General features: G+C 38.5%; 1 protein-coding gene across 4 annotated transcripts in view; it reads left to right on the top strand.

Annotated features, from left to right (window-relative positions):
* GRIA4 (glutamate ionotropic receptor AMPA type subunit 4) overlaps window positions 1-17,898 on the top strand; it is a 355,639-nt gene extending 337,741 nt beyond the window's left edge. The window contains exons 14-16 of one of the 4 annotated variants that reach the window (XM_008690134.1): window positions 11,176-11,290; window positions 13,498-13,632; window positions 17,734-17,898. In XM_008690134.1, the coding sequence (XP_008688356.1) occupies window positions 11,176-11,290; window positions 13,498-13,632; window positions 17,734-17,898 (415 nt within the window). Of the gene's footprint in view, window positions 1-5,743; window positions 5,859-11,175; window positions 11,291-13,497; window positions 13,744-17,733 lie in introns of those variants that run through there. The other 3 variants (XM_008690131.1, XM_008690132.1, XM_008690133.1) reach the window with 3 other exon arrangements.
* Window positions 17,899-19,323: the final 1,425 nt, after the last annotated feature.

Below are 19,323 nucleotides of genomic sequence, written 5' to 3'. Positions count from 1 at the left end.
ATGAAAAGGACTTTTTTCTTAGGGCCTCTTCTGCTTGTTTGGGGAAAAACATAGTTGCCAGCCCTGAGAATTCTTTTCCTAAAAACAGAGGTATATACGGGGGTTTTTTGTTGTTGTTGTTTTTTAATGGCCCACTTCCCAGGACTCAAGTCTACCCACCATCACATTTCATTTAATGGAGCCTAAGGGGAAGAGCTCACCTTGTCCATGTAAATTCGTGTGAAACAGAGAGTCTTCTCTCCAGGCCACTTAGAGTTCTCTTAACCTCCTGCAGATCCTGTCTGACAGGGGAGGCCCACTAATTGATGCATTACTCATACTTCTGTGCCTGACCTGTTCCCCTCAAACAAGGCAGAACATTTGTAGACGCCAAGTACACCATCCCATGTCCTCCAGCCCATGACTAGAGACGCAGAACCAGGTGGACCAAAGCAAACCACATCTTCAGGAGCAATGAGTGCTTTACTGATGTCCCTAAGAGCAGTTCCCAAATTCTGCCTCTTCCTCATTTCTTTGTGGGGTTTCTTTTTGATCCAAAATAAAATGTATATGTTGGTTTGCATAAAACAATTCTTTTAGGCATTAGATTATAAAATAATATAAAATCATAAAATAATTGAGAAGGCTTTTTTTTGCATTTTCTGATTATTAAAGTATCACTTATTGTAGAAAATTTTGGATGGGTTCAGAAGCGTAAAAAGCAAAATGCAATCCAAACTAGTCATACTCCCTACATCCAGAGACAGCTTTTTGTCGTGTTTTTTCCCCAGTATTTTTCCATTAATGTCTCTCTCTCTCTAGATATATTTTTTATTCTTAAATTAAAATCATAGTGGATATACAGATTTGTTTCTTTTTTTTTTCATTTATTATACCATAATCACTTTTTTCTTGTCGTTAAAAACTTTGAATGGTCGTAAGACATTCAGCCATACGAACTATGTGTGCTCATCAATACAGACCCCGAGGAGCTTCATAAAAGCGTAGACACAGTGCCCCTGACTCAGGGGGACCTGACCCAGCACTGTCGGGCCTGAGATCTATATTTGTGATGGTGGCTTTCTATGCAAATCAAGCTTGAGAACCGCTGCTGGGCCCCCACATCTACTTCGTTCAACCCTTCTGGTGGACATATAAAGTGCTTGCCGTGTTGCTACAGAAATATGCTATGAGGGCCATCCAGTTACTCCCATCGGCATCATGGATTAACTTTATTAGAATTGGTTCCTTAGAGGAGAATTATTATTAACCAATAATATTAAAATTAGTCAATTAATATAATGATCAACATTGTCAGTAATTTCCAAGAACATAAGTTGCGTTTAAGCTTTTGTTGTATAAAGTCATCTTATTTCTTTTTTAGTTCTTAATTCAGTCAGGATACCCATCTTACTCAGTTCTCCACGATATTGCACATGATCTTTACTTTTGTCCTTCCTAACATGAGTGGCACAGAATTGAGTTGGCATCGTTTTAATTCACATTGATTTAATTCCAAGCCAAGTTGAATTATTTTTGTATGATTTGTATGATCTTCCCGCATGAATCATCTGCTAACATCCTTTGTGGATTTTAAAGGGATTTTCTTACCTGTTGACACAATGCCTGGTGGGTTCACACAATTTTCAAGTTTTTAAAAAACATATTAAGATTTATTGGGGACTATGAAAAAACTTTCCTAGCCTCATTCAGGTAAATATTCTGGACATTTGAAGCCCCATGATATTTAAATTTTATAGAGTTTAGGGGCACCTGGCTGGTTCAGTCAGTAGAACTCGTAACTCATGATCTCAGGGTTATAAGTTTGAGCCTCACATTGGGTGTAGAGATTACTTAAAAACAAACTATTATATATATGGAGAGAGAGAGAGAGTTTGTATGAAGAGAGCATTCCCATTAAGAGAAGCATTCCCCTGGAAGTGATGAGACTTCCTCATGTGTATATAACTAATGGATCCTTTCCTATAAGGATAATAAAGTAGTCGCAAAATCACACCGTAGGTTAAAATAAACTGCACCATCACCGCCAACAATGAAATAGTCATCCTATTAAGTAAAATGGAATTGAATTTTCTTTAATCAGACTAAATATGATATTGTAAATTACTTGTCTAAAACTACATACACCCTAGATATCCTGTGTGCAGATGTTGACTAGGTCTAGGGCCGGTATGAGTCCTTTATAATAATATTCTTAAATCCAGGAAATCATAAAAATACTTGATTAAACTTAAACTTTAAAAGTGTTCCTATTAGGAGATATTTTGTCAGATGTACATTTGAAAACTCACCAACAGAAAAATTACATTACAATATGGCCCAGAAGTGAATATAATGATTAAGGCATAAATTAAGCATAAAAGCATACGCAAACATATAGAATTGAATGATAAATTATTTATGAAAGGATGGAAGGTAAGAGATGGATATCTTAGCCTGAATTAAGTTGCCTTTAACAAGAAAATCTTCACACTAGATGAATTTACCAAGTATCGATAAACGGGAGAAGTTTAGGTCTGTTAGTTCCGGTTCGAAAGCTTTTGTTGTATGTGGTCTTTCAACAAGAGCCCTCTTAATAAAAACAGGTCCCAGAAGCTAGTGCGGTGAGGTGTGGATTTTCATAATCTCAAGCTCAGTTGAAGGAAAATTCAGGAATAAAAACCTCGGGCAGCTTTTCTGAGGTCCTGAAATTTGACTCGAGGAACGTTTTCCTTCTATCCTGCATCAGGTTCCCCGCCGTCTCACTACTATTAAAAAGGATACTTGGAGAAGGGTTTTTCTTACCTAGAATTCCCCAAAGGTACAAAAGGCAAAGCCAAGAAGTTACCTGAGTCCTACTTCAGTCTATCAAAGGTCATTGTCAACACACCTGGGCCTTTAATTGTGGTCTATGCATGTCCAGCCAGAGTGTGGTCACTGACTGGTTCTTCCTCTCCTTCCACTTTTAAATGAAAACAGTCCACTCAATTGAGTTTATCTGTAAAAGCTGCCTTTCATAGACCGAAAGGAATGCTCAGTGTAAGGGAGAGCGCACCTTCTTCTGTCCCTCATCTTCTTGGCTGACCTACTTCACCTTCTCTGATGTTTCATCAGGACCAGAATATCCCTGATCATTAATCTGCGTTTCTGACCTTGATTTTGAAATCCCTGTCTGAAGTGTACGAAGGGGATTGCAAAGCAACAATAAAACGTACCATAGGGAGGGTCTGCTTCCTAAGTCCCTCAGTTACCCCACTACTTGTGACTTCCCTAAGCTTGCTTCTAGTTACTCTTTCAGGGTTCCTTTTTCTCTTGCTGAGATTAAAAAAAAAACTTTTAAATCTATTCCAGCAAAATGAGTGAAATAACTTTGTGTATTTTTTAAAATCATTTGATGATTCTTGGGATTAATAACATGTAAAAGCAATGTGTTTCATAAAATAGGACAGATGTTCAAATGTGGTTTGTGCCGCAGTTGAAATGGCCATCTGCAGAGGCTGCTAGACCTGATTATATACAGAAATGACATCTGTAGTCAGAAGTTGTAAAGAACAGGCAGTTTTAACATGCAAAGAAATCTTCAGTACTTGAAGACTCTTTCTGAATGTTAATTACAAGTTGCCTTCCATGCATCATTAGAGAAAAGTAAATGTACGTATAATAGTATTGGGGGACTTTATCAAGGGACCACATGTTTCTGGAAGGAAAACGTGGATTAATTGTGAACTGGGCAGTGACTTACCTACTGGTCAGGTGTATCATATGAATCAAATATTGATGTATACACACACACATACGGATAGCAGTGTGAAACTAAACTGTTTTTACATGGCCTGTTAGATGGTATTAGAATAAAGTCTTAGAATAATTTTGTAGAAAGCTTTATTCCAAACAGTTTTCTCAACGTGAAGCTTTTTTTCCTTATCCATTCCTTTATTTTGCTTTTTGTTTTCTCCTGTGCTGTGGAACTGTCTTTGGATATGGCTCATAACCCTGTTAAATAACCCTCTCATGAAATGATTTCAGTTTTATCAAAGGAATGGTCTAAACCAATACATAAAATTATTGGGATGCCACTTCACTAGGACAGATCTAATATGAATGTTTCAGGCTAAAATAAAGTGAATTGTAAAAATAATTTTCTCCAAAATAAAAATTTTAGTAGTTCAGTTTAAATCACTGAAAGACAAATTTAATTTGTTGTGGACACAAAATAAATTAAAACAACTGTCTCCCAACAGCATTTTTTTTTAAGTAGGTCTCTCTTCACTGAATATTCATTAATTCTTCCATTTTGGTCTGGTCCTTTTGGTGATTAAACCAACCACCTGATATCGTTCACTTTAGGAAGTATATTCATTATTTTAGACCACTAATGTGGCCCTTGGGAAGGTGGGAACAGCTGATTATTTAATTAGCATTTCGTAAATGGCAGTGTAACGCTCAAGAAGAGTTAATAGTCTCAAAGTATATGGTTTTCTTGTGGGAAATGTTTATTCTCCAAGTGGATCAGACTATCACAACACTGGAAAATGAACATTGTTTACGTGAAATATGATAAACACATTTTAAGAAAATAAACACTTCAATAGGCTGATTGGTGGTGAAATATGTAACACTTTTTACTAGTCAACAACTGTTTCACTTGCAAATCAGTTTTCAAGTGCTATTCGTTAATTTGGGGTTGTTTTGTTTTATTTATAATTCATTTGGCATTAAGAAATCAGCAGACTCAGTATTTATCAACTGCGATAGCACAGCCCAAATTCTCCATATAGAAGCCACTCCCTAGCTTTAACAGAGACTTCATGAAATGCTGGGAATACCTCTTGAAAGAGATAAGGGCTCATTTAATAACTGTAACTTGAAAGCAACTAAGAAACCAAATACCTGGCAGGCAAAAGCCCATGACACATTGTTAATGCTTGTAGACATTCATTGGAATCTGCTCCCTTATTCCCCGGTAGAGATACACATGGAGGCAATCGAATCTTGACTGTTTGTCTGCAAAGTCCTCATCCATGCAGAACGGCTTCCTGGGGTTTAATTAATTTCAACGGTCACATTGGCCTCGCCATCCTGGTTAGATTCTAAGCAGCATCCAAAGCCTTCAAGAATCAACACCAAATTCACATAGAAGAACTTTTCCCTGAGGGCAGCTACTCTCTTTCTCTTGACTATCCTGAGACTTCTAGCGCAGGAAACTGAAACCAAACGTGCTAATCCTAGATCCTGAGAGCAATGAAATCAAACAAATGAAGGAGCTCAACTCCCACAGACAATAAAGGGAATCACAATTAAGCCATACTCTTTGTTGTCAGGAAATCAGTTCACAAAAATGAATGAATGCCGTTCCGTGTTTCCTTCTGGGAATGCATTTTCATTTCGGTCTCTTTTCAGCTGTTGACTTTCTTAGAGGCAAAGGATCTCCAGGCACAAATCTTCCTCAATTACTAGTAAATGCAAGTTTATTGCTATTTTGCAGAAGAAAAAAAAAATCCATGTCATTGGTTGATATCAGCATCCATTATTTGACAATAAATGAACTCTGAGAGTGAACAGCACCACATACCACATGTTTCACACCCTTTGAAATTAGTCACCATTGCCTTTGGTTTGGACTCTGGTGGAAGGGGCTGCAGGACCGCAAAATGAGAGGTTTATTTAGCGCCTGGGAGAAGCTTATAAAGAGCTTAAGTCCTCATTCCTTCTAACATCTTAACAGCTGTGCAGTTTCTTACAAAATATGTTTTATCGTTTCAAGAAATGCTGTTAACCTCGCAGTTTTAAAACTGAATGAACAAGGCCTCTTGGACAAATTGAAAAACAAATGGTGGTACGACAAAGGAGAATGTGGCAGCGGGGGAGGTGACTCCAAGGTCAGCCTCAATGTCACCAAAAGCGGGTAAACAGTATGTATAGTAATAGGTGCATCTGCTGGGAGACGCAGCTTGGATCCCCCGCCAGCACCGGAAGTGCCAGTCCAGTCCCTTCGAAACCCAAGTATGCAATTACTGTCAAAGCAAAAATATTTGCATCTGCTAACCAATCTGGGGACACACAAACAGACCTCATTACAACAGTCCCTGCACCTCTGTGGCTTTGAAGAGATCGTGGGTCAGACCTTTTAGTCCTATGAACCCCGTTGTAGAAAGCAGGAAGGGATCCAAGCTTCTGAAAGGGCAGATTAGTGATGCAAGGAGGGCGGACACCAGGGGAAGTCTGTCTCCTTCGGTCGCCCAGGCATGGCGAGACCGTCTACGAAGTGTTTTTGAGTAACAGCAATGACTTGACTCCACCTGAACCTGTCTAGAATACCTTCCAGAAAGCCATGTCTCCACCCAGAACCCTCATGCTTCCGTTAAATATCAAGTTAAATAATAAAGATAGTCTAGACGTTTTTTGCCTTCCGTAAATGGATCATATCACAAAATGATCAGCTCCAAAACAAGACCCATTCAGCTCTGTGCTCACTATATCTATGTCATATTTCCAGCTTCATAAAATAATGTGGGTTTTTTTCTTTCTAAGTAGTTTCTAAAGGAAACAAAGATATACAACTAACAGAAATAATCAACTCGTGTCCCAGAATCCTTCTTCACTGTCTATAGAGTTAAGCAATCCATAGGCAGGAATATTCTGCCTGGATTTTCTTTTGGTGCCCTAACTTACCTGGAATGTTCTGACAGTTTCCATAAAAACGTAAGTTAAAAAATGCATATTTATATGCAGAGAAAATTCTTTAAATTTACACTAATCTATTTTTCCATGCAAATTGCAAATATAAGAAAACATGCTGTAATAGCACCAAAGAAAAGCAAAGATTTTCTAGTTCATTAGAAAAATTGTGCTTGCCAGTGTTTATTTTTATCACCAATATAAGAGAAGTACAACACTGCTTAACAAATAAAACTTTCCACAAAAATGAATAACAAAGTCCTATTTTAGTGTCCATTAAAACATCTTTTCAGAGAAAAATAAGCAGAGCAGAAACGTACACATAATGAAAAAATCTATTTAACAAAAGTCACGTCAGTCTGTTTCACTAAGGGGTTAGGCCGCTCAGTTGGATTTTAATCTGTTTGTATCCCACAGATTTGGTTTGGTACACATGGACACTAAATAAATGAGTGTCGTCAAAAAATATATGTGACTCTGACCTTGTAGTTCTCAAAAGTCAAGCTGTTGTCCCCATAGGTAGGCGGTAACTTACTGTCACTGAACACGAACTACAAAGTGATATATTCTAAAACGTTACTTCAGATCATAATGAAATGTTATAAAGTCAAGTAAAATATTCCCCCCAAAAGATATCACAGTGTGTTTTGTTTTTGTGCTAAAAACCATTTCTGGTAGGTTGCGTATTGATGTAATATGTAGCACCAAACGAATAGGTGGTTACAATCTAAACGTTAATAGCGTCCTCCTCTGAATTTGTCATAAAAGGCAGTGTTTTAATGCCCTGACCTAACCTAGGACAGAGTAAAGCACCAGGAGGCAGTCACCGTGTCATTTTTGGTTTGTGCCTTCTGCGGGTGACTGGCTTTCTTTTCAGAGTTGCCTGCCTTTGCCGCGTGTCAGACTGAAGCAGAAGAGAAGTTAAATGATGCCAATTATGTGTAGTGGGGATATGCTCATTTAGAGGCCCCAGCCCAAGCATCTCATGTTGTCTGACTTTCAAATACAGACTCTTGATGGAGAAAACTCACTTTTCTGGCGGTGATTCATCTAATGAAGGTGGAAAACCATGGAAAGCTCAACACCCCCATGAATGGGTTCCTTTGAGGAGACAGGTGACCCACTTGCCGTTCACAGGATTATAACCCCGGGGACATCCCCAGCCTTCCATTCAGCAGCAAATTTTTTAATTTCTGCCATGTGCCATATTTGTGGGGAAAAGAGGATTTTCTTTCCTCTCAAGGAGCTCGTGATTTAGTAGACCCGACAGTTGAACTAGAGTCACTGTGGAAGTTTCCGGTCACAGCCCATGGCTACAAAATAATGAGCATCCCCACTCACCTGATAGCCATTCCCAGAGCATGAAGTTCTGACCCTGGCTGCCCTCAACAACAGGCTTCATGCTGAAGTGTAAAAATTTAAGGAAAGAAATAAAAAGGGCTCTACATCTTAAAAATAATAATAATAATAAAGCAGAAAGGCAGGATTTGGGGGCTGCAAATCCATTTTTTTGAAAATTTACTACTTTAATAATGTTACTATTAGTGCAATGTGGTTTTTTTTAATGATCCTAAGAAATTCATACTTCTCATGAATAAAGTAATAGAAGTGCATTAATTGGCAATGAACCAATTTAAAAATATCATTACAATGTCTAAAACTCATTTTCCTCTCTGATGAATCTGATATAGTTTAGTCTGAACACAAACCATACACAGAATTTTATGCCAGTTTTTAACGTGAGTTATTTAATCCTGGTTCTAGTTGGAAATTTTGGCAATGCCTGTAATCATTAATGATCTATAAAGTTATTGATTTTTTTCTGTTTGATACCTTATTCTACCTTATTCTCCTCTATTCGAGGCACATTCATGAATGTGAATATTCATATAAAAATCATTTTATAAATGTGATTACCAAATAATGTCTTCCTTAGGAATTATAGATCATATGATACCCATTTTTAATTTAGCCCTTTGAAGACTGTAGCCCATTCCTGACTTTAAAGTACTTCACAAGTGGTCTGCTCCCCTTCACCATAGCCATAGAAGCCAACGCAAGAGTGAAGGGATTATTACTAAAAATATGAATTCATAAACAGAAAAAAAAAGTGGCAAACAAAAGCCAGCGATCTCCCAATAATGAATTCCTTCCTCAGTGCCTGGTATTCCACTAGTTGACCATTAAGTTTGGCTGCTAATATCTTAAATTCAAAATTCCAATCTACTCAGAGCCTCTAAAACCAGGCTCCTGCAGTGAATAGCTGAAGGAACAAAGAGGTAAGGGGGGAAGTGAAGGGAGAAGGGGAAAGTAGGACCTTAAGGACACCCCTTCTAGAAGAAACTGGAAGGAAACTCTGCTTTCTTTTTCCTCCCCTTTTCAGCATGAAGTCCTCCTCCCAGAGTACCCCATTCGAGAAGTGCAGCGTAGGTTCATAGAATACACCTATGCAGGTGTTAAAAAGGCTTTGGTGAGCAGTCTGGGGACCTCAAAACTCTTAGAGTATCAAACGAAAAAGCTTGCTCTGGATTCAAAATAATTTAAATATAGCAACCTTGCAGAGAGCCGCCTCTGCATCAGATACGCTGGTAAATACTGTTTTACAAAGGTGAATGAGGTAAGGCTTCTGTCCCCAGGGAGTCCCCAACTCACCAGCCAGCCTGGTGAGGTTCTGTAATAATCACTTCATGACTGGGAGTTGAGGTGTATAGACAGTAAAACCTACATTGGGGCCCGATTCACCAAACACCCCAGTTAACCAAAATCTTCATCCTGCCCCACCCCCAAACTCAGCGTTTAGTAGAAAGTGTTAAATCATGCTCAGATTTTGTTCCAAAATACGATGTAATTTTCTAAGAATGTGCCAAATGCATGTTACTTCTAATTAAATCGTATTGAGAAAACAGTTAAAAAGAAAAATTTATATCTTAGAAACTTTTTTCAGACCTGACAGTACAGCAACAACTTAAAAAGAGTTTTGGCTTAACAGTTAATCAGAAAACTCAATTAACCAGAACCTCCATTTCCTAAGTCTTGCGTTGTGAATGTTTTTAATTGCACAAGCTATGAAGTCAGATTTATAAACCCTGATTCAGCTACTTCCTAGCTGTGTGGCTAGATGATTTAATCTCTCCATGCCTTGGTTTGAGCTAAGTTGGGCGGGTGAGTGGGTCATTTGTAAAATGCAGGTGATCATAGTACCCAAACACGTAAAATGCTTCCGGCAGCTCCCGGTACCTAGGAAGGGTTCCGTCATTGTTAACTAGCATTATCACCATCATTACTACTGCATTACCCGGTTGTGCAGATAAGTTTATGGAATTAATCCCCTGGCAATCAGATCAATGCATGCTTTGTCTCTCTAAATGCACTCAATATTTCCTAGAAGCAGTGAGGCACTGGGAGACAGAGCCAGACAAAATGATTGTGGCAGCCTTAGAAATGTCAAGAGAAATTCAATGAGTGTCTCTCCAAATGTTTGTAAAAGCAAAAAGAAACAGAAACCAACCAAGCCCGGAAACAGTAACAAGAGATGTCAGGAGTTACTGCTCCCCATCCATCATCTCGGACTTCTTTTTTATACACACAGAGGCGGTAACATGGGAATGAAAACCGGGGGCATTCTTAGATTCCTCGGAACACTGAGACTGAGTGATGACTGGCCTGTTCCTCCTTGAGACTCCTTATATAATACCAAATACGAAAGGACTCAAATATGGTAGAAAAGAAAAGTGGGCCTTTTAGGAAGGGTGTTTTTTCCTAAAAAATCTCTCTTCCCCAAGCCTGTCATGAATCTGCTGGGAAGCATCGTGGAGTACATTATGGTCACTTCCCTTTGTATGCACAGCATATTAATGTGATAGACTCGAGAGAGATATTATTTAGGTTAAATACTGCCATTCAGAAGGGGAGTGTTAGCATGGGCTTAGACTTTTATGATTCACGTATTTGTCTGCTAAGGACCTTCCTGGACCCTTTGTCAGTAATGCCTGCACCCTCTTTCTCTTTCCGTTAGTCCTGGATGAGCACGGTTAAGCAGCCAGTGTAGACATACTTTTATAGCATAGAGTAAATTCCAACAACTGAATCACAGTCTAGGGGAGAGCCCAAGCCAGTCCCCACCAGCTTCTGTGCATGTCAGTCTGTCCATCTGCAGCCATTGCTGTTCATTTCAAAAGTGGGGGGAACACAAGGAGCTTGCGGATCCCAAAGGACTCCCACCATTGTGCTGGGAACATCGTAAATGCTCCAGCAACGCCACCCAGGCCAATAGTTTTGGGTTCACAGTAATTGCATACATTTTATTTACGACTTCTCCCTAGCAGTATGCACCTGTTACCTAAAGCGATGGAGCAGGCCCCAGCCGTATGTCTGGTTCTGCACCTGGGCCTCCCGCACGAGACATAGCGCCTCCTGTGGCCTCTGCTCCGTCACTTTGCCATGCGATTCTAATGTAGTTTGACTTGAATAACATAAAATAACATATATAATGTTATTTATGTTATTTTCCACGTGAAGAACTCCTGTAAACCTTGCCGTTTTGAAACTCAGTGAGGCAGGCGTCTTAGACAAGCTGAAAAACAAGTGGTGGTACGATAAAGGTGAATGTGGACCCAAGGACTCTGGAAGCAAGGTCAGTCGTCGCACTCCGGGGCCTCCCCTTGTGCTCACAGAGCCGTAGCCGCGAGCGGTTGTCACAGTGCACCGACCCACCCACCCGCCCAACTTAGCTCATGCCTTCTCCGAAAATGGCAGCCCGCTCCCCCACTGGTCAGGCTTGGGTTAAAACTCAAACTAACTGCAAAAGTAAATACAGTAATAAAATTCCTTCTGTGATCCTCAGACTCACGTACCACTAATACCAGTAGTGCTTCTGGGTGAGGGTTTCGTTTGTTTCGGAGGCAAAGGCCACGAAACCTATTATTTCAGGAACCGATGCATCCTCAAAACAGGAAGTGGGAAATTGTGTGGTACCCATCCAGAGAAGGATTTTAATTATTCACCCTATCGTGTTTGGAAGTTCAGTCTTCTATCACTATGTTGCCAAGCATTCCACTTTAGTTTGAAGAGGCCCGGTTATGGTTCTGTGCTGACAGGTGCGCAGTGGACTTTCAGACTGGGTTCTACTGAAATGCTTTTAATAAATCAGCGTTTATGAATCATATCCTCAAGTTAAGATCTCTCATTCATGAATTCTTGTTAGGGCAATGCAGAGATCTAGAGACCTGATTCCATTGAGTACAAATAAAAACAGTGTTATAAATGGTTATGTTTCTATTCTAAAGGAAAAAAATGTAACAACGTATCAGTGAATCAAATTACCTGCGCAAATTAATAGAATATAACGAGTGCCCAAGAGCCGTAGTTGAGGATTCTTGAAATCTTTTATTTTTTTTATTTTCTTTAAAAGAAAAAAATATTAGTTATTCTAAGACATGAAACAAGTAAATGGCTTAAATAGAGCCTCCATTCATTGAAGAAAGAGACAAAGTAATGTCACTTGATACCTTTTCAGGGCTTATCCCTACGTTTTAATCAGTTTTTTCCTGCCTTTGAACCAGAGTGGAATGAGACAAGCTTGGCCAATTAATGAAATATTTATTTTAAATCCCTATGTCAAGCCAGAGAAGCATAAATATTTAATGAGCGATGATTTTAAAAATGAGGTGACCTTACATTTTGGCCCAATCAACTAAAGGCATGGCTAACTGGACAGTGTACATAGTACATCTTTTGAATTAAATACTCTCCTAATAAAACTATTTAAGTGTCTGAATCACATTTTGCACAAAACCTACAGCCGGGAAGCTGACGGCCACAGGGCATCCTGCAGGGAGTCTGCCCCAAATACTTTCTCCAGTCATGTTATGTAATATACGCATTTCCAATTTATGAGAAAATTCTGAAATCTTGTTTCAATTTTAGTATCTTCCAATCATATGCTTGACTATTTCCAAATTTATTTGGAGATAATATGTATGCTAAAACTCTGGAGAATAGTATGTCTTAACTATTAACTAAGTATTTTTAAGTGGGAATGGAATCTTATTTTTAAATCAATAAAAATAGACATAAATTTGTTCCTACAAAAATAATTTATGTCTCAATTAACCATGGTAATTTATATATTTTTAAGTTATTTTTTAAAAAGTTACCTAAATGCGATGCATACATAATTATTCCTAAATAATATGTAAAAGTGACACTTTCCAGAAGATTTTCCATACAATGTGACTGCAAGAACAAATAATGTGTACCCCTACCACATTATTTACATATATCTGGTAAAGCAACAGTGAAGAAAATGTGAAACTGTTAGCTAAAAAAAAAAAAAAAAAAAAAAAAAAAAAACCACGAACAACAAAACTTAGTTCCTTAAGTAGGAAACGTGAAGTGAGATTTATACAAGAGAAATTCAAACATTAAAGTATATGTAATGGCAAGAAAGCCAAAAGACATCCCCTTCCTGTGTAATTGGGTTTTAAAGATGCCATTTTCAAACTTAATAATAAGCCCACTTCTGCCACCCTGTGTAAATATATAAATGCTTTCACATGGCTAGGTATAGTGGTTTTCACTGCATACTTAATAATGATAAAACGTTACAAATTTTATTGAATGTAATTACATGCAGTTTTATGAGTAATCATCATCATTTCACTTCTGAGAGCTGTAAGCTTTATGCTTAAATCCATAAACCTCCATCCGTGATTTATACATGTAAATAATTTCAGGTTAAATTAGGCATTTGCTTTAATTAGCTGTTTGGATTCCGTGTGTTCTTTTGCCTTCTGGGTGTGACATTTCCGCGGTTGACTGGAGTGTCTTTGTCTCCCCCAGGACAAGACGAGCGCCCTGAGCCTGAGCAACGTAGCAGGCGTCTTCTACATTCTGGTTGGCGGCTTGGGCTTGGCCATGCTGGTGGCTCTGATAGAGTTCTGTTACAAGTCCAGGGCAGAGGCGAAGAGAATGAAGGTGGCAAAGAGTGCACAGACTTTTAACCCAACTTCCTCGCAGAATACCCAGAATTTAGCAACCTATAGAGAAGGTTACAACGTATATGGAACCGAAAGTATTAAAATTTAGGGGTAGGACTTAGGGCTGCTACAGTGAGTGCGTGATGCGTCCTGTAATTGCAGTGTTGTGCCCTGTCTGTCTAGTGGTGATACTGCTTGCTTCTGACTAGAGCTTTTCTATTTTTGAAAAACTTCAGTGCAAAGTGGTTCGGTTTTCTTTGGCTGTGGATGCACTGTCGAAACTTTATGTTGCCAATAGATATCTGCATTGAAAGGGTCAGAAAGACAAAAACAAACCTCCAGGATTGCTCTGCAAAATGATCTAAAACAGTAGATCCTACCCGAAATTTGGGAGAAAATGGAAATTCGTTCTGGGTTTCCCTGTAGATGCATCAGGCTAATCTCCGTGGAGCAATCCAATTTTAGGAGAATTGCTCACAAAATCAGCATAAAACCATTTCAGGTGATCAAAGCTCAGACAGTTGCCCACTTTGATGTGATTATGTATTTTCTGAGAAACCGCTCCAAGCACATAGTAAGTGCTCAGAGACTTTAAGCTCCTATTCTGTTTTGCATCAACCATCATTCTATATTTTTTAAGAGTGAAACCCTGCTGTTTGCTCATCTCACAGTACCTTGAGCCACACCTTTAGGTAGGCGTGATTGTTAGAATATTGACTCCAATTCATATTTATTAGATGAATATCAACTTTCACCTTCAAAGTGTCACGAAGGAGGATATGCATTTTAGGCAAGACGGCAGTTTCTCGGTCAAAGATGTCAGCAACGTCTGTGTTCTTTAGGAGGACACAGGAAAAGATAAAAATCGCAGTGAATTATTATGGCCTTCTTTTTTTTCCTTTTCAATCATTTTTAAGTAGGCCCAAGCAGACCCACTTACTCACATCCTCTCACTGTGTCCCAATAAAACATCGTAAATATTCAGTGAAATGTAGGAAATGAAGGTAACTTTTTAAGAATCTTAAGTGTCCACTACTTTTTTTCTCGAGTGAATAGAAAGTGTTTTTAAAATAAGATCTGAAAGCATTTGTCATTGTTCTTCCTAAAATCAGGTCTCTAAGACCCATTTTCTAAAATTATATATAATAGTCAACTGAACAGGCTGCTCACTCTGATTACAATGATGAATGAGCCTCTGAACCCACAGGAGACATTCAGTGCTTGATAAACCTGAGTCGAAAACCCAATATAATTTTCGTAAGATATACATCTGAGGTTATGCCAGGTAAATAAGCTTGTTTTTGATATTTTTAATATAAAAGCTATTGAAACACTTCGTTAATATCTTAAAACAAAGAACAAAAGCCATTCCCTTTTACCAAAATCTAGTTGCTTTTATCCACAATCTAGAAATCAGTGGATGACTGAGTGTAACTATACATAGATGAGCCCCAAGTGGTTCTTTCCCAGTTTGTGGAAAATAATTAAGAACAAGACCCTCCCTTCACTCAGATCAGAATGTTTTGAGCATGTCTTCTGATAGCAAAACAACAAACAAGGAAACTGTCAAGGTCTCTTGACCAATATAGAAATGCTGCTATCTTAATAATTATACAATTGAGGAGAGATTTTCCCAAACAGAAAAACCAGTATGTGACAACTTTTCAGAGTCCATTATTTGGATTTTATTCTGGAATGAATTTTTTGTCTTTAAAAAAGGCTTTTTTTGTTTTTGTTTTTGTTTGGTTTTTGGTTTTGGGGTTTTTTTTTTACAAACTGATTTTTCTTTGGCATAGCAGAAGCATTCCAACCATCAGCAAGGTCCAAGGGTAAGGTTGCAAAGAAAAGAAAATATGAGAAAATTCTAGAAACGCTCATAGATGCCAGTTCATTACCAAAATCTGGAAGGTTGCTAAAGTATAAAATCCCAGGCTATGTACAGACAGTTTATGCGTAATAATGTTTTTGGAGTCAGAACCTGGCATTACAACGTATCACACAAATTGCCTTTACAGTTGGAGTTAAACTTCTAAGACAATAATTTTAAATAAAAACAAAGCATTCCAATCCATGACTTTTAAAAAGACTTAATGGCATTCAGGGTAAATGAAATGGTTTGCACCTAAGAAGGCTCGGCAGCTGTTAACTGTACTCGCATATGAAATGGCTTTTTCCTTTCAAAAACTCCTTTGGCCTCAATTACCCAATTTTTTGTTAATCTAAATAATATTGTCCTAGAATCCCAAAAACAAAACCTGAAACCTTCAATGTAGGAAATCTTTACTCTAAAAATGATCATCCCTCATGGTACCATGTGGGGTTAAGGTCATAGCCTTTAGCCTCAATGATCCAAACAAGCCTAGACCACGTGTAAATTTATTAAAAACAGTTTTTCAATTTGAGCAGCCTCAGTGGGTTCACAGCAAGCTGAATAGAAATGACATTTTATAGAAGAAGCAGGAGTTGTAAATATAAGAATTAATAATGCTAAGAACGGAAAATGCTAAGATGTAAAGAGAAAATAAGGAGCTATCAACGATTTATTAACTGTTACACTCAGTTGCATTCATCTATAGAGAAGGAAAGATTACTTGAGAGCACACGATTCCTGTTTGGGGTGTTTCCTTTCTTTGCAAAGAGAATCAAGAAAAAAAAAAAGAAGCAAAAGTAAATTTTATAGCAAGAGCCTTCTGAAAAAAAAATCCCTTCCAAAAATTACAATGCTTTTATTAATTGTATTTCTTCATCAAAAAAAAAAAAAAAACTAAACTAAACCGGTAGATTTTAAAAACTAATTATCTATTTAATGTTAAATGTTGAAAGCAAATCTGAGGAAACAAATTCAAGCTATGGTCTTGGTTCATTTTAATTTAGCAATGAATAGTTTCTGTAGAGATTGTATCCTGACTTCTGATTTCTGAGACAATTCGCTAAAGATCTATGATAATGACCTTGGTTTTTATCATAGTTGAGTCATTGACTAGTATTTTGACTTTATCAGGGTATCTGATCTCTGAACCTATACATTATACGATTTTCTACTCCCATCACTAGTTTCATTATTTAGTATACAGTTATTCTAATACTTCTAGAGCAGAATAAATATAGGGATGGAATTCCTAAAGAATTAGGTAAACTTAAATTCACAACAGGGAATTAAGATACGAGTTACGAGAAATAAATGATCTAAGCCGTAACAAACTTGGGCAATATCTCATTTGCCTTATTTTCCTCTTGAGTTAACATTAAAATTCAGTTACTAGAAAAAATGTGAAGGCAATGAACAAGCAGTAATTAGATTTACATAATAAGACTGCCTGTTTCTCTTCTGTGTAATATTGTTATCTGCTACTGACTTTGCATGACAGAGGACAGGAATGTAATGAGGATTTCAGAGACCTGATCCCATAACATCTCGGTCTGGGAAGTCCCCCAGCGGTGAGCGTTGGTGAGGAATTGAACCATACTTCCTCTCAGTGCACCCTCTTTAAACACTTAGAGCTTCTGAAAATATCAGTCAGCCTCCAGAATAGGTGTCGAATGGACTTCATGTCACTCACTGTGCTGTTCTGGGTCATGTCTATACCTGGTGTGAATGAATGGAGGTGTCTGTGGATAGATCTGTGTTCCAAAGACAGGAAGATCTGTCATGAATACTCTGTGGTTTGTTTAGACAACTCATTAGTTTTAAGGATAACGCCCGCACTGTAAAGACATTCTCCAGCAAGAGCAAGAGGCTCAGTTAAAAATGTTGTCAAACGTAGAGGAGATTTTTTAAGCAGGACCAGAAGTACTAGGGTGTAGAGGGCTGCAAGGGGAAAGCTGTGTCCCGTCCACATTGGCCAAACGAAACCTAGTTTGACGAATTCAAAACTAGTTCTAAAACAGGTAGGACCACAACCTCTAGACCGATTTATTCTTCACTCTAGTTGAGCTTTCCTTTCCTGTAATGAGCAGTTTTCACATGACCCAGAGAATGTTGGAAAAAATGCAGATGTCTAATTATTGATATCTTGGTGTTTGTTGTGTCGCCTTTTGTCGAAGAAACAGAAACATTGTAACAGTCCACGCTCTTTCTGTTTCCTTTCCATGCACCCAGCTGACCTTTTCTGAAGCCATAAGAAACAAAGCCAGATTATCCATCACTGGGAGTGTAGGTGAGAACGGCCGCGTTTTGACACCCGACTGCCCCAAGGCTGTACACACGGGAACTACAATTAGACAAAGTTCAGGATTGGCTGTCATTGCATCGGACCTACCATAAAAACCAAAAACATAATTGAGTGCCTTAATCAAACTGTGTTGGGAACGACGGGAGCGCAGCCCGGGGCTTGCCGAGCAGGTGCCCTGGACCAGGCCCCTGACCAGAGCGGGCAGTGCGTCCCGATGCTCCCGGTTCCGTGGCAGCAACGCGTGCATGAGCTCCGCTCGGAAACCCAAACTCAGATTTTATATCAGGAAAACTCACAATTTAGGTTTTTTCGGGGAGCGGGAGGGGGGGAGCTGGGATGGGTGTATTAACAGCAACAAATTTCACTCGAGTGGACTTAAAAACTAATCAGACTTGCGAGTTAGCGCATCAAACTGTGAAGTTCTTGCTCAGAAAGGCCTGTCTTCACCGCAAGGGATAAACTAGTTAGAGAAGTCAATGAACACGCTAACGTGCGTCTCCAGCACACCCACGTGGTCCGTGGAAGACTCTCCGGCCGAGAAAACACATCACAAAACTGTGATCGGAAAATAATCAACACTCATGTAAATCCTGTGAAAAAATTTAAAGGAAGTATTTACACTTACTTTGGAGAAAACAAATACTGAAACATGCTTGCTTTTTAACTGACGTAAATTCAGTAGAGGACAACACAATTCTTTTTTCTAACCATCTTAGGGAACAATACATGGCAATAATTGATATAAATGCCATCACTGTAATAAACTTTAGAGACTTTTTTTTTTTTTATAAAAGTCGGTCATCTCCTTGTTGCCATAACCTCCACTCTGTCACATGAGTCGGTGTCCACAGATCGCGTTTGTCTCACTACCCGGAACACACGAAAACGAAGACAGCGTTACCGTGAAATCATCAGTCTGCGATGTAGAATCAAAAGAGACTACGGGTCACTCATGGTATCGATCTTATTTATAATCTTGTTCTGTGTACAAAATTGTGGTTTTTGTACCCACCAAAAAGAATAAAACAACAGACATTCTTACACTATCTACAGAGCTTAAAGTTTGTTTCTTACTGTTATTAAAAGGTATTTGAGAAATTATAAGACTACATAGGAGGGATTGTAGAAGTCAAGTGTGGGCCATATGGGAACGTAGCTAGCTCTTATTTCTGCATAATAAGCTACCCTCTCTTACAGATGTTCGCGTTGTGAGCAGGTGAAATCGTCACAGATGGCGTGTTTGAATTGGGGAATGATCTGTTGTCATTAACAGCAACATACCCTGTAATCGCGTGTTGAAATCTTACTTGACTGTATTTTGCTGCATAAAATAATGTGTCTCTTGGGCTTCTCCCCCCATTCCCCTTGTTCCATTTAAATCACTTGAAGGCACGAATAGTAGTTTGTAGTAGACAAAAAGAAGAATTTGTCCCTGTTTTTTTAACTGGAAATGGTGAAGAAAATTATATCCATGTTTATTTCCCCACCCCACCTTATGTTATGTATGGATTAAATTA

The sequence above is a fragment of the Ursus maritimus genome, unplaced genomic scaffold (assembly GCF_017311325.1).
Source record: "Ursus maritimus isolate PB19 unplaced genomic scaffold, ASM1731132v1 scaffold_16, whole genome shotgun sequence".
In the NCBI taxonomy this organism is placed as follows: Eukaryota; Metazoa; Chordata; class Mammalia; order Carnivora; family Ursidae; genus Ursus; species Ursus maritimus.
Note: the sequence above shows the minus strand (reverse complement) of the source record. Positions and strands in the feature narration are given on the sequence as shown.